This window comes from Pteropus medius, unplaced genomic scaffold, assembly GCF_902729225.1.
Source record: "Pteropus medius unplaced genomic scaffold, Ma_sr-lr_union100, whole genome shotgun sequence".
NCBI lineage: Eukaryota > Metazoa > Chordata > Mammalia > Chiroptera > Pteropodidae > Pteropus > Pteropus medius.
Genome location: NW_024352785.1, coordinates 6,460,627 through 6,477,537, shown reverse-complemented (window position 1 = coordinate 6,477,537; position 16,911 = coordinate 6,460,627). Strand labels below are relative to the sequence as shown.

General features: G+C 32.9%; 1 protein-coding gene across 1 annotated transcript in view; it reads left to right on the top strand.

Annotated features, from left to right (window-relative positions):
* TMEM232 (transmembrane protein 232) overlaps positions 1-16,911 on the top strand; it is a 156,725-nt gene that overhangs the window by 22,270 nt on the left and 117,544 nt on the right. Inside the window, exons 3-7 of the mRNA XM_039848420.1 lie at positions 7,609-7,720; positions 7,852-7,957; positions 10,352-10,509; positions 12,799-12,898; positions 15,172-15,338. Of these exons, the coding sequence (XP_039704354.1) occupies positions 7,609-7,720; positions 7,852-7,957; positions 10,352-10,509; positions 12,799-12,898; positions 15,172-15,338 (643 nt within the window). The remainder of the gene's footprint in view (positions 1-7,608; positions 7,721-7,851; positions 7,958-10,351; positions 10,510-12,798; positions 12,899-15,171; positions 15,339-16,911) is intronic.

The window sequence follows — 16,911 nt, the reverse complement described above, 5'->3', positions numbered from 1 at the left end:
TAGCATGGCCATAGACTTGTGGGGATTTTTTTAGGAGACTTCCTTGAACTAGTATCTGAATTTTACTTAGAATCATTTAGTAAGAAATGGAGAATGGACATTGATGTAGGCAGCTCAGATGTCTCTCCTCAACAATAAAAGAGGCCTCTAATTTCAGTGTAAGATTAAAGTGTATTTATCTGACATGTGAATCCAGTGCATAGTTTTCAGGATAGCTCTGTATTTGGGTTCAGTGAGAAACTCAGGACCCTCATGATCTCATAGAGAATTATACTCATTTGCCTAATCAAAACTGATTCAGCACTATATTTGTGTTTCAGTCCACTGGAAGTAGAAAAAAAATCTTATTCTAGAGAAAATGGCCTGTCTTTAAATTAGAGGTGACCTGAAATTCTCATGTATTATACCTGCTCATATCCCATGGGCTTGGCCCTGTGGCTATACCCACCTGCCAGAAAGACTGGGAAATATAAACTGTAGCTGGTAGATCGTACGCCCAGGAAGAAGCAGAGAAAGGATTTTGAAAGGATAACTGCTAGTCTGTCACATTTCAGTTCCTGTCCATACTTCAAGGTATAGCTCAAGTGCCATTTCTGCAAAGAAGCTTTTTCTGAATCTTCAACCAAAACCAACAATTCTTATGACTAACAGTTATCTTCTGCTGAATATATGCCAGGAATGAGACTGTGTTCTAGGTTTAATGTTTTATAAACTTCTACAAGATTTTTTCCACATTTCCACAGATGAGAAATTATAGTTCATACTTATTAAAAAAAGATTATAGGATTAGGAAGTTTTGGAATCACGATGTCTACTTCTGAACTCACACAGCTTTTATTTATTCATTCATTCATTCATTCATTCATTTATTCATTCATTCAGTATGTCTCCTTTATGTTACATCTTTTGTGATGTGTCTCACTTCCCCCTAGATTGTGAACTTCCTGAGGCCGGGCCTGGTTGCTCTTTTAGCCCTCATTGTATCTAGCAAAATACCTTGAATGTTGGAGGCTTCCATTAAATATTTACAAAACAAATGAATTGTCAGTTAAAAAAAGTTTTGAATTCATAGATAATGTATATAAAGGGTCAGTTTGGACTGGGTATCCATGCAGTTGGAAGACTTTAGTATACTTTCTTTATATGAAAATTAGAATGATTATCTTTAGTCACTACCCGTTCAACAGGACTGACTTATTGTTTATAGTAGATTACATTTACCTTTGTGAAATTCTTTGATATTTTGAAAAAAATTGGAATGTGTGAAGCTAAAATATGTTTTTTTCAAATGCCTATATTTACTTTTTAAAGTTTCCTTTTGCTTCTTATCATGTGTTGTATTTATCATTAAATAAGCATTAATTTGTATAAAATCTCTATTTGCGACGGGCAAGAAATGATTAAAATAGTTGTATTTCTTTCCCATTAAACATTTATTGACATGAGCTGTGGGAGACCAATTAAGTACATGATATCCATAAAAAAAGCTGAAAAACATTAGCTTTCCATGTTTCCTATGATTCATACAGGCCACAAGTCATATTGCAAAGTAATTGACAAAACTAAAATTATTTATAAAATATTTTCCAAGTATAGAAATTGAATTAGATATTATTTTCATACTGAGGCTTTACTCAGCTTTAGAAATAAAATCATTTTCCTCAGAGCCTATGAAAAATCTGAGGTAAAATGTCTCATTTTAGAAAACGTATTTTTAATTTGTATTTGAAACCTTGAGTTAATGTGTGTGTGTGTGTGTGTGTATGTATGCATGTATGTGTTTGTTGTGTTTGGGAGGTGTCTATGGTTGGTAGTGGGGCAATCTGATTAAATTGCATTGACTATTAAAAAGAAGAATACATATAGTACTTATTCTTATACTGTAATACATTCTGAGGGATCTTATAAAAAGAGCTAAATGGAAAAACAGCTTATTTCAAATATTGACTTCGTTCACTTTTAAAGCCATGACTTTGAATTTGATACTTAACTTCTCTGAGCCTCCTTTTTTTCCCTTTAAAACAGAGAAAGTACAGTTGAGAATCAGTGAGTCATCAGGTGTTCACTAAGGAAATTGTATATTCAGCAATAAGGAAAAACTTCCGAATCTCAAGTTATAGAAAGGAATATAAGACAGATACATTAATATTAAATTATGAAACGGATTTTTGTGGGCTTTAGAATTAGACCTGAGATGAATTCTTGGCCCTTTGTAATTATGTGACCTTAAGTGGTTTCTTCATCTCCACAAGTACCCCTGCCTCCACCAAGTCACTGTCATCTAATTCCTGTCATTCTGCCTCCTAATTAATGTCCCTGCTTCTGCTATGTGAACAACAACCTTAGCTATCTTTTGAGAATGTAAATGAAATCTTGTAGTGCTCTAATTTAAACTCTTCAGTTTCTTCCCAGTACATCTAGAGTATTTAGACCCTAGCTTCTGGTCTAAATACCCTGCAAAATCTAGTCCAGGGCTATCTCCCCACTCTTATCAGTTTCTCCTTTGTCTTCATCCCTTGTCTTCTTGGTCTCTCTCTCATCTTAGCTCAGATGTCTCTCCTCAAACTCTTCCCTGATTGCTTAATATAAAGCAGCTTTCTTTCTCTTCCACTCCACTCTGCCTCTGTATTCACAGCACTTACTCTCAGAAATCATCTTGTTCATGTATTTGTTTTCTTGTCTAATGTTTATCTATTCTCCTCCCAATAGACTATATGATCCATGAAGCAGGTGACTGCACATCTGTTTTTGATTCTCTTCTGTTTCGTGTCCTCTTACCTGGAAGAATGACTCACAGAGGTGCTCAATTAATATAGAATGAAGCACTAAATTAACAAATGACTGATAGACTCTATCTTCAAGTGAATTTTTCTCCCTTACCTATCAACACTTCTTTTAAAATACACTTTATTATTTCGAACAGCTTTATATATAAAACTGGTTAGAACAGTTTTAGATATATTTATTGTTTAGAGTAGCTTCAGACATATCAAAAGATAGTATGAAGCGTTCCCATATACCTAGCACCCAGTTTCTTCTATTATTAACATCTCATTTGTCTGGTATATTACTCACAATATTGAACTATATCAATATATCATTGCTAACCAAAACCCATATTTTATTCAAATTTTCCTAGTTTTTACCTGATGTCTTTTTTCCATTCTAGGACTCTATACAGGACACCATATTACATTTCAGTGCCATGTCTCCTTCAGCTCTTCTTGACTGTGATAGTTCCTCAGAATTTCCTTGTTTATGATGACCTGGACAGTTTTGAGCAGTCTTGGTCAGGCATTTTGTAGAATGTTCCTCTACTAGATATTTTTTTTTTTCATGTTTTTCTCATGATTAGATTGGGGTTATGGTTTTTTTTGGTGAGAAAGCCACAGAATTTAAGTGCATTTTCATCACATCACATCAAGGGTACAAACTGTCAACACATTTGATCACTGTGGATATTGAATCTGATCTCCTGGCTGAAGTAGTATTTGTCAGATTTCATCACTATAAAGTTAATCTTTTTCTCCCTCTCTTCCATACTGTTGGATGAAAGTCACTATGAGAATACATTGAAAGTAAAACCAAGAGTCCCACATCTCGACATTTTCAGCAATAAATTGCAAATGGATTAAAAATATAAATGTAAAATTTTATTGTAAGAAAATTTACGTGTCTATTTGTATATTATTTGAGTGAGGGAGATCATCTAAGCAAGAAACCCCAGAAATAATGTGCCAGGCACATGCCAGACATTCTTCTAAGTACAATACATGTTATTACATTTAACTTTCAAAAGAACCTATGAAAAATGTCTATTTACTTTTCTATTTTATGGACAAAGAAATTAAGGCACAGATAGGTTAAATAAACTAAGGTTACAGATTTGATAAGAGACGGAATAAGACTCAAACCATAGACAGTCCAGCTACTAGGCCTGTGCACTTAACCACTGTGCAATATTGCCTCAAGTTGATAGGAAAAAAGACAAAAAGATTAATACGAAAACAATGAACAAGATATATAAAAATGCTTGCTACAGAATAGAAAATGTAAGAATGAATATAAAGCCATTCATATAGAAAATGTGTTCAGGAATGCAAGTAATTAGAGAAATACAAAGTTTAAACCATAAGGAAGTACCATTTTCATAAATCAAATTGACAATAACTAAAGCAGTTGATATTATCCTGTTCTGGTGAGAATGTGGAAAAATGGGCATTTTCATGCTTTCCTGGTATGAATATGAATGATTAGAATTTTTTTGATAAAGTATTTTTAAAAATCTATTATAATTAAAAATGCACATACTCTTAGATCTTGCCATTAATATTTAAAACTTTTTTGTTGTGAAATGTTAACACGCATATAGAAGAGTATGCAAAAATAAATATAAAGGTTAAAAGTTATTATAAAGCAAACACTTGTCTACTTACCAGGTGAAGAAGTAAATGATTTTCAGAAACCTCTTTTGTAAATCTTTCTAATAAAATACACTTTTCTCCTGCTTTCTCCAATCTCCTAACTTTCCTTTGGTTTTCTTTTCAGTTTCATGCTTTATATAAATGAAATAAATATTGTAGTGTATATATTATTCTGTCTCTGAATTAATACTATGTTTGTGAGATCATCCGTATTGTGCATATTGCTGCAGTTTGTTTGTTTTCATTTCTTTAATATTAATACCCACTCTTGGGTCTTCTCAGACTCAACCACACAGACTCACATGATTATGATACTTCACATTAACCACTGACATTGTCACTGAGCAGGTATACAGCACCGGAAACTCAGAATGCCAGCGGAGTGGCGGTTGTTTACCTTCCGAGAGTGGTCTCATAGCAGCCCACACAACAGAAAAGAACAGGAGCTAATCTTCTTGAGCACCTTTGAATGACTGCTCCTGTGAGGACACAAAACTCAGAGACCTGGGTACAAAGGATGTGGGTTTAGAATTCCCCATCCCAAAGTGGAACCAATAACTTTTTAAAAAACAGATTCATGGATTCCTGCAAAGGATGTGAACTCTGGGAAGACAAAAGGCTCTCCTTATTTGGTATTTATAGTTTATTCACAGTCCTCCTAGTCCAGATGTAGTATACTAATCAGGTCATTTTTACCATAAGCAATGGTTTCAACAACGGAGCTGACATCCACTTTCAATAGATTTTCATGGAGATGAAATGAAAAAATTAACCCAAGGTCAAATTTGTCTATACAAAAGGAGAGAATGTTTTTGTTCACCCTTTATTCACAGACATACCACACTTTTTGGTTCATGAGATAGAGAATCAGTTTGATTCCAGATTTTAGCTCTTATGAAAGCATTCGGTTATCTGTCCCCTGCTGTACAGGTATACATATTTCTGTTTGCTATCTATCAAAGTGGTGGGATTGCTAAATCAGTGGGTATGTCTCTTTTCAATCTTGGTAGGTAACACTCAACTGATTACTAACGTGGTTGTACCAATTTACACTGCCACAAGCAGCTTGTGAGAGTTTCTATTACCTATAATTCCTGGTTTTTCCATTTTTTAAATGTTAGTTATTCTGGTGGATGTGAACCGTTTGAAGTGTTAGTAGCATCTCATTGTGGTTTTGATTTGTATTTCCCTATTTATTGTGTTCATCATTGTTTCACATATTTATTGGCCACTTGGAGTGTGTGTGTGTGTGTGTGTGTGTGTGAATTGCCTGTTTAAACCTCCTTTCCGTGTTTCTGTTGCTTGGGAATTTTTTACATATTCTGGATATAAGCCCTGTGTCAGTTATATGTGTTGAAAAAATGTTCTACCACTTGAAGTTTTGTTTTTTCATTCTCTTATGATGTTTTGTAAAAATATATTTAGAAAAAGAGTTGGTAATCAAAATACTTAACTATTGATATAGTGTGGCAATTGATAAATCAGAATAGTGCACACTTGTTGAATACCAGGCCTTCTTTTTAGATAGCTTGGCCAGAAGTATACAGGAAGTAACAGGAAATGTCAATCAATAAAAGAATTGTAGCATTTGTTATTTACATCCATATTGCCACATATTAAGTTCAGTTAACTTGAGAAATGTCTGATAAATTTAATAAGGAAAGCATGCTAAAGTGTTGCATACATGATTCCGTTTCTTAAGAAGAGTGCATATAGGTCGGTTTATGTTCGTGACCATTGTAATTACTTTTGCATACAGCTATCTCCCCAATAGGACTATGAATTACCCAGGGATAAAATCTGATTTTTACTCATGTTTTTCTCTCTATACCTCACAGAGCAACTAATTCAGTAAATCCCGAATATAGTAAGATGTTAAAAATGTGTTTTATTCTTTCAGATCACTCCTATTAACATGACTCCAACAATTATTTGACTACACATATAAACAACTCATTGATTCTACTACCTACTCACTATTCCTCTGATGTCACTTTTGATCCCATGCCCATTCTGTGGTACATTATTATAATCACTCTACTCATTCTTTTGTATACACTCTCAAGTTATTTGTCTCAATTATCTTTGAAATACTGTGTACTCTCTCTACACTTTTCCCATGAGATCCTTTCTATTCATAAGACTTAAATACCTTATGTATGTTATTGACTCAAACATTTATGTATCTAACCTGAACCCTTTTCCTGAAATTAAACTCATATATTCAACTGCATACTCTACATCTCCTCTTGGATGGGCATGGGCATCTCAGACATCACATGTCCAATAATGAACTTATTCTCTACCCTTACCCCAAATCTGCTCCTGTAGCAATCTTCCCCATCTCAGTAAATAACAATTCCATCCTTCCAGTTACTCAAGTTAATCATAACTCCTTTTTTGTTTCACACTTAATTTCTAATTCAGTGGGCAATCTGGTTGGAGCTAATGTCAAAATATATACATTATTCAAACTCTTCTTTCTACTCACATTGCTATAATCCCAATCCAAGCCACCATTACCTCTCATCTAAGTATATATTTGCTCCTTTCCTTGTTTCATCTTACCTCCCCACATTCCAACTCTTAACACAGTATCAGAATGATTCTTAAATTAAATTAAATCATGCCACTCCTCTTATCAAAATCCTGTAATAGCTTCCCATCTCATTCAGAGTTAATCTAGCTACTTGTCACCTCTCTGACCTTACCACATACATCTTTCTTCCCCTGTTCACTTTACTCCAGCCACAGTTGAACTGATTCCACTTACATGGAAGGAAAAAGGTTTAGTTTAAATTGAACCAACACTGATATATGTGAAGAGATAAATCAGTCTTTAACATAATTGAAGCTGTACTGGATCTTCCCTGTGAAGAAGGCATACACCTATAAGACTTCTGGCAATCACCTCAGAAACTTTTTTTCAGAGGTCACAAAGCTATTTGACATCATGAGAATTATGTTTCTCAATCCAAGTATGATAAGTACGATAAGATCAATCTAGGAGGCCTATACATATATATATATTTTTTTATTTTATTTTACTGATTTGTTTTCTATGTGAAACATTTTTATAAGGTAAGGTACCTTTTTAAAAATAGGTGTATTTAGCCACTGGAAGTTGATTAATTAAAATTTGGAAATGATAGCCATAATTATTGACATTTGTTTGTTTATTCAGGCTACCATTTTCAATCACAGAAGAATTCATCTTGAGATTCAACCAAACAGAAGATCCAAAAGAGAAGGAAGAATTGTTGGACCTAGCTAGAAAAAACATTCTCCGATGTAAGGTAATGGTACACTATTTGATTTACTTAGTATATGAACTTTCTCTTCTAGTTGGTGGACTTTGAAAATAAACAAACAAACAAACAATAATCAGTACATTTTTGTTTGCCTCTTTCATATTTCCCCATAACAGAGAAAATTGGGTCTCAAGACCTTAGGCACTGGGAAGCATGTGCATCTTCCTACTGCATGGACTGAAGTAACATATCTGGCTCAATGCAAAGGAGACATACAAGACGGTATGTGCTCTAACTAAACTCTTCTTAGTTATCTGAAGGGTTTTCTAGATTAGCAGTAAAGATACAATTTTAGAATTTTAGCATTTAGAAATTATGCAGGATCTAAGAAAAACTTGCCATTCTATATCAAAATGTTCATGATGAAAATTCCTTTTGTAATTTTGAACTTATGAATTTGACTCCTCAACATTTTAATTACAAAATTGTTTTAAAATCTTGCTCAGCATTGTCTTTATTGCTTTTTTTTCCTAAAAGTAACTTTAATTAAAAAGTAATATAAAGTGGCATTTAGTGATTTTCAATTACAATAGGCACTATACTTTAGAAAACTTATTTCTGCATTTTATAATTCTTATTCATAAAACATGAACCAAACGGCCATTTGTTTTTCACTTATTTAAACAGCCATTTTACTCATTACCCTTTCATTTATCATTTCTAACTGATATGTCTCTTTTCAAAGTACCCTCCAACCAATTTTAAAAAGAAATTAAAAGCCATTATTTCTAAAGAGGTAAAACTCCTTCCCTCATTATCCTAAATTTTATGTGTGTGCCTTTTAAAACGAGTCTTAGAATGTTAAGCATATGAGGTCAGAGAGTATTTCCTCATGTACATTGGGTTTTGCGGTGCTATCTGGGAGCTCTAAAGCAACAGGAAGAGTAAGAACCATTGTGTATTTAACTTGCCTGTATGGCACTTTGTCACAGTACCATCCACAGCCTGACCTCTATTAAATGTTTAAATGATATGGAAATAAACACTTTTAGCTTACCAGCAACCAGCTGCTACTTTCTCTTCTTTGTCAATTAAACCTCAGTTTTTTCAGATATCCTGCAGTCGTGTGATTCATAAAAAGACTGGCCCTTCCCAGCCTCATGGGTAAATTATGGTTCATCTAAACTAATCATAGTGATCCACCCCTTTTCTTGTCCATGAGTAGATCAGGGGTTGTCACATGACCTAGTCCCGACTAAGAAATATAAAGATGAGCCTGTTCTGTGTACTTTTTATTAAGTTGCTTTCGACAAAGACATGTCTGGAAATAAAGCACCCTTCACTCCCTACGCCCCTCTTGATTCCTCTCTAAATGGTGAGGTAAGAACAAAATGCCTGGAGCATGAGCAGTCATTGCAGTCATCATATACATCAGGGGAACTAGAAGATGAAAAAAATATGCATATAGAGGGTAGTTATATTAGCCAGCCATGAAGCCTTTCCATCTTTGATGTTGTGAAGTAATGAACATACTTATTTTGAAGACACCTTGTTGAATTTTCCATTACACACCGCCAAAAGCTTTTTAACTCATTAAGACACTGAGATACAAATAAAAACCCTAAGTATGATTCTTTTTCACCAGCTCCACAACTGAAATTCCCTCTTACTCTGTGTTCTGCCTATAATCTTGTCTGTTTCTCATTCTATAGTCCACCCTCCACTCAGCAGTAACCATTCTAGAATTTAAATAATTTCTAGTGCCTTCTGATTACACTTAAAATGATCCCCAACTCCATACAATAAGCTACAAGGCTCTGAATGATCTGGCCCCTGGCTACTTCCCTTACTTATTCACTCTGCTCCAGTCTTACTCTGGTTGCTTGTCTCTTAAACATGCCAGGGCTTTTCCTTTCTCAAGTCTCTGAATTTGCTGTTCTTCTTCAGATATTTACGTGACAGCCCATCAAAATCTTTGTAATGACTTGAGGTGCAATTTGCTCTAGGTCCTTAGCTCTATATTCTTCCTCATTCAGTTCCACTGAGTCTTGCTTCCACTCCTTTGATTTTCTAGTCTTCCACTCTTTTATAGCACTTGTCTTTAGCATCGTCTTTTGCCATCCAATTCTGTCCTATTTCCTACACCATTATGTATATGGCCTGGTGAGCTTTTTGTGCTGTCTGGAGCAGGTAGAGTTCCTTGGGCATCTCTCAATCACTCTCTCTCTCTCTCTCTCTCTCTCTCTCTCTCTCTCTCTCTCTCTCTCTCTCTCCCCCTGCACTCCCCTACCCCAATCTGGGTGACTTCAGAGTAGTTGGAGTTCCTCCATGGCAGTTTAAGGTTCCAAAGCTAGTATCTTGATGAAAAGATCCAGGTGGCAGCTGTTGTCTTTTCTGATCTATCCGTGGAAGTCATGCAGTGTCATATCTGCCACATCCTATTGGTTGAAGTAGTTGCAAGATCTGATCAAGTTCAAGGGGAAAGGAGCATAGACTTCACCTCTTGATTGCGGTGGCGGGCGGGCAGGGGGAGTGTCAAAGGATTACTAAATATTTAAAAGCTATAATCTGGTTTTGGTGACTGAGTAAACACGTAATTGCAAGACTTAATTGTTGCATGTGGAAAAACAGCACATCATTTATAAATCATGGAGGTTCTACTTTCTGATATTGCAGAGGCTTTAAATATACTTTATGCTTCCATGGACCATGCTTCCTTTGATTATGATCATCTACCTGCCTTATTTTTTGTTGCGGAATCAATTTTATATCGACTCTGTTGTGATGCATTCCTAAAGACATACTTATATTCAGTTGAAATAAAGCTGTCAAAGGTATGTTTTAAAATATTTTAATGTGTTTTAATTGCTGCATATAGTATGTGTAGTCAAATGACATCTGTTTTAGGATTTAAACAGTCCACTTGGTTTTATTATAGAATATTCTCCTGTTTGGAAGTTTTTTAATCTTCTCTACATGTGGATAATACATTATTGCATGATACCCAAATGGAAATAGTTTGAGAAAATTTACCACCAACTATGTAAGAAAATACTGTTTAACAGAAAATCAAGTTTATCCTTGTGTTAGGGTATATTTAGCTTTTCTCTTCTCTATTTTAAGGATTTTACAATACCATTTTTTATTTAAGAATGCTGACAGATAACGCTGAATGCTTGCCCAATTTGAGAAGAGAATTGTTCTCTCAGTATTTGAAGTCATTTTAGAGCCATAAAATTGGAAATTATCTTCATGTAGCTCATGTTCTATCAGGTTCTGACCAGGATGTTATGTGGTGCTATTCCCTGTGATAATTATGGCTCCCTGCAAAAAATTTATTATTAGTCAAAAGAATTTAGCTTAACTAGTGGTTTTATGGATTAATTGCAAAGAAAGAAAGAAAAAAGCCCAGAAGAGAAGAGATGGAAAGAGAAGGAAAGAAGGAGGATAAAGAATAAAGGAAGGAAGGATGAGAGAGCAGAGAGAGAGAACTTGATAAGCAGAGATTTAGTCTAGAAGGCAAAGCTTGAGTTGTCAAGCTACAGAAAGAATATGTACACAAATGCGACATGAGGCAAGATGCACAGAAAGCCCCATATTTCCTTAGAGATATAGAAAGGTAGAATTTTTTTTTCAGTGAAAATCTAGCCTTTCAGAATATTATAAATGAAAGCTTTAAAATTATTTTTTCAAACACAATTATAACTAGGGATACCCTCTGGGTCGGGTGAAACTCATAACCAAATTGGAATATAACAAACAGTGATTATTCAAACTGATATGCTTTTCATGTATTTTTATATTTTCCCACATTAAATTTTTAAACAGTAATATTTATTTCAATATCTAGCTATAATCCCTTGCAAGATCCTAAATTTTCTTCTAATTTTTCATTTCAATCTCTTAGAGAAGCACAGTACTATATCAAAGTAGTATATATGAGCAGATATCGCAAACATGCCTTATAAACATTTTATCTTTATTTATTTTTTAAGTCTATAAATGGTGCACATTTATAATTTATGGATACACTTACAAATATCAGTGCGGCATTCTCAGAATTTATTTTACCGATAGAGTTTGTGATATAAATATATGGAAAATCACTGCTATAATAGAAATTTCATGACTTTTGGTACAATACATTCAGTCCTGGGTTCAAAGTCTAGTAGAATTCAAAGCAACTACTAGACTTATTTGCTTAATAGTTGTGGGTGAATCACTGATATTTAGTAGAATCATTTTTAGAATTTTGTTATTTTTTTTTTTACATGTAGCTCAAATAATCCCCTGCATTGTTGTCACATGGATTTGGATACACATATATCTTGATACTTATATAGTGGTAGTTATTATTATTTGGTTCTTCTCCATAAACTTATGATTTAGCAATTTAGGCACTTGTGTACTATTTATTTCTATACTATATGGGTTTTTTTTTTTGTCATTTCTTGTGAAATCTTGCATATCGTATGATTTTGAAGGTGGTACATTTTCTGTAGTCTATGTAAAAAACTGTTTCAGCTATACATGTATTTTAAACTTCACAGGGTTTGGGTAGTAATGATTTTTTTTCATGAGGGATTGGAGATCTTAGTACAGCATGCTATGCACAGGCAGAATATTTCTCAAAAATATCTAAAGCAATGTTTTTCAAATGTTTTGACTGAAACCCATAGTGAAATATCTTTTGCATTGCAATCCAGTACACATATTAATACACATTTATTTATATACTGAAACAAGGAACTGTGTAATGTACTATGATATTTTCTCTTCTCTTTCATTTTATTTAAAATCCCCTCTCAATTGATTTCATGACTCACTTAAAGGGCATGACTTGCAATTCGAAAAATACTCCTCTAAAGGACATAGAACAAAATATATTCAGTGTTGGTCATTATATGTAATGTAGAGATGATTTATAAAAGTTTTTTTTGGCCAAACCAGTATTTCAGCCTTGATATAAAACATTTTAAAATTATTTCAAAAGCACATAATCTCAAGAGTTTGAAATTGTTCCATCAAAAGCAAATGTAATAAGAAAATAGTTTATTTTCCTTATGGTTTTTAAACATTTATTGATGCAACACAGAAACGCTTTTTTCTTTCTCTTTTGACAGATTGGCTATTTGGTCTTCTTACGACTTTTTATTTATTTCCTGCATGGTCATCTAGAATGTTTTAAACAACATTTGCTTAGGCTTCAACCATATTTATACGGTAGACTATCCTTTTTTTTCTATACTTATAAATTTTTAATGTTATATTTTGAGAAGCTCAGACTATCACTATGAAGAGCATAAGCTGTATTTCATTTTTTATGAAAGATAATAGGTATATTATTGAAGAGTACAGTTTCTGAACTAGATTGCATGGATTTTACTTTTTAACTGTCCTAGTTAATTAAGTCTATGACCTTGACCAACTAATTTTCCTCATCTGTAATAGTATCTACCTCTCTGGATTTAATAGAATTAAATTCATATTTTAGTTAGGTAACACCAGTGGCAATGGACATGCTGGACTGGAGTAAGGAGAGAGTGGATGCGAGAGGTCAATTTGCTACAATATTCGTATAGGCAAAAGATGTTAAATATATGAACTATTAAAATGAGACTAGGATGGAATAAAATAGCTTTGAAAATGTTTAGGAGAGAAAAGACACTGCACTTAGTGATCTATTGGATCTAATCTATATATAAGGGAAAGTGAGAAATTCAGGAGAAATCTTAAGTTTTACATATGGATTAATCGGGTCAAGAACATTGGGCATATTGAATTTAAACATCACTCAGGTATAGATATTCAGCAAGCAGTTAGAAACAGATTTGGAACTAGGGAAATAAATAATTGAACTGGGATTCAATTATTTTATTGATATTAATATGAAAACTTTGACAGTCATCCATATTAACGTGGCTGAGATAACCTGGGAGGTGGTGGTGAGTATAAATTAATTCTAGGAATAGAATCTTGGGAAACATAAGCATTTAATAGATTATTGGAATAACAAACATCAATAAAGGAAAATTAAGGGAAATAGGAGGGAGTGATGACATAGAAATCCCCCCCTCCAAAAAAAAGTAATTCAAGAAGATCAAAATTATCAACAGCTGTAGAAATATTAAATAGTAGGAAGTCTGAAGTGATGATGGGTTTCTTCAATCAGAAGGTCACTGCTGATCTTAGGAGCATCCTGAGTGGAGAGATAAAAGCAAAGTTCAGATTGAACATAAACAGAGTGAAGGGAAAGTTTAAGCATAAGACAGAGATAGCAAACTATTTCGAAAATCTTAGCTATACAAAGAAAAAGAAATATGTCAATAGTTTAGATGAAAAAAACGTCAAAACAAGAGAAGATTAGTATATTGTAGAATAAGAGATGAAGGGACTCAAGATACAAAAAAAGAGAATGGTGTTTGATGGAAAAAGTCACGGAGGAGGGAATAAAAGGTGGAAATGTTTTGGAGGATGACTGACATGTACCACTACTACAAGTTCTGACAGGGTGTAAAACCAAGACAAGGCTGTAGACTGGCAGAAAAAGAATTCATGTCTATCATATCACTTGTTTTGATTTCATCATTACATTATAAATCCTTTCTTTAACTCCTCACTGTGTTCAGCATAGTGATTCATCAAATATTTAGATGATGGTGGCAAATAAATATTGAAAAATTATTTGAATCAAACCTGAAATTCTCACATTAGCCTGTTATTGTGGATATGTCCCAAGAAAACCAATATCTTTGTTTCACATAAGGATAAAATCCCCAGATTTCTCCCTTTTATCAAATACTGTAAAATTGAGCCTTACTTAGGCTACATTTCTATCTTCAGCAACAGGCTGATTCCTATCTGAGGCTATTAACCGTTGCTATCTATCCATATATCCATTCAGTAGAAGATTGATTATTATTAATTTTTCCACTGTGTCGCTAGACTAAAACTCAGAGATTGTCTAACAGTTTATAAAAAGAACAGCACAAAGATGGTTCTGTTAAACATCATAGTCTTATGTTAAATGACATAATTGGTGCTATATTTAAAATACATACTTTTAAAGATTAATAAGAACATCTTGAAAAGGAATAAAAATGGAGAATGTTAGATTGAAAGCAATGACATTGATTTGTTTGTAGGATTACCATTTTAAAGTATCCATTATGAGTATAGTATCTCTTATAACTTTATTTTCAGCTGAAAGTTTCCAAGCATTGTTGTACAGTAACTATACTTAATTGGGCATTTAACCATTATGCAATTGCTGCTCTGAATAATATAAACTCTTACGTATGAATTATTTACCTTGTAGTTTTCTATTACACCAGCAGGTGTCATACATAACATAATAAATCTTGAATACATGGGAAACTGTACAGTAGTTTCAGCATCAAAGTACTGAATTTAATTATATTTTAATAACTAAGACAAATGAACACTATGCAAGATATTAATGAAATATTTCTCTCAAATTTTTATTTTTACAAAAGCACTTTCTTTCTCTGGAGAATCATATTACAAGTATCCAAACATCTTTTCAAATGTGCAAATTATTCTGAAAACCATGGAAATTATATGTAAAAGAGAATTATTTTCTGGATCAGTTTTTAGCCCTGTGGAAAACAAGGAACAATATAAGAACAGAGATTCTGACATGGTGAGTATATCTCAATGTGTGATGAATCGGATAAGATTGCTATGATTAAATAATTGTACTAGCCAATTCATTAAGCATTACCGAAGATGATTTTAGCTTCAGGGAGGAGTGAACAGAAAAGACACTAAATTCATGCAGCCATACACACATTTCCTGGACAGTAGTTAGTTAAGATGATCAGTAGCAGGCATCAATATGCATCGCTGCTACTTTAAATAGAGTAATGCCACAATACCATCTTCCTTATAGAGTCCATCTTGGCTATTTAATGGAAAATTGCAACATAATTTAGTTTGTTATAAAAGAACATTTTAAGATATTACATTTTTATTAAAAGAAAATTGTGTAAAGTGCAGGCTATTAATGAAAGCAGGTATAACATTTTTATGCTTCGATAATTCATATGTAATAACATTGAACATGCTATTAAAACCACTGAAAAAATTTAAATGGTTCAAAATTGAAGAATTAAAATAATCCCTTATTTATGAAAAACCTTTTTAATTTCTAACTTAGATATTAGTGATTAATATTAGAGAAAACTGGCTATCAATTCTATAATACATGTAATAAATTATTATGCAAATGTATTATGTAAACAGAAATACAGCGACTTGTATAATTGTTCATATACTTTATACACTGATGTTCTTCAAAAGGTAAACTTCAGTCTCTAAGGTTCATAATGCTTTATTTCCTTTTCTCACATATATTCCAAAAAAAAGGAGTGAACTCTTCGAAACCTTGATTCTTTTACTATTTTATTTTTGTCATATATATGTATTATTTTATAGTTTATAAATAGAAAATTTATTTTTCTAATAATTTTTTTAAAAGAAGAAATACTTTTAATATAACATAAGTAGAAACAACTAAGGATAATTAAAGAAGATTCTCTTTTTAAATAGTTTTATCTATGAGTTGCCTCACAGTTTTCTCACATTTCTTTTGGTCCCTTTCTAAAACTAACTCAAATTTAAATATATAAAGAAAAACATTTAACCACATCTATTTTTACTCTTTCTAGATTTTAGTGTATCTCTTTGACTCATTACTTGGTGAAACATTTATATAAAGAATGACATATATTGAGTAATATGAATCTTATGGTTATAATTACTAATGAACGCAAATTGCTTAATGTGTAAAAGGGACCTTGTTTTCAAGTTTAAAAATGTTATAATGATAAATATATAATCTAAGATATTGAGCAACAGAAAAGAGTACTGATCATGAAGAGGAAAGATCTGCTCACCAACTGGCTGTGTGATCCAGAGGGGTCCGTTAAACCCTCCAAATCCCCATTTGCTTATCTTTAAAAAGGCATCACTTCACATTGTAAGGTATAAAAATGTAGAATTACTATGTCATACACCTGGAACTAATATACTAATATAATATTATATACCAACTATATTTAAAAATGATATGTGCAATCTTCTTAACCATCTCTGAGTTGCTTAATATAAGCATTACTTTTGAGTCATGTTACTTATGAAGTAAAGCTGAGTTTCATTACTGACCTTCTAAAAAAAAGACATCGCCATTGCTGCCACCATATTCATCATCATCA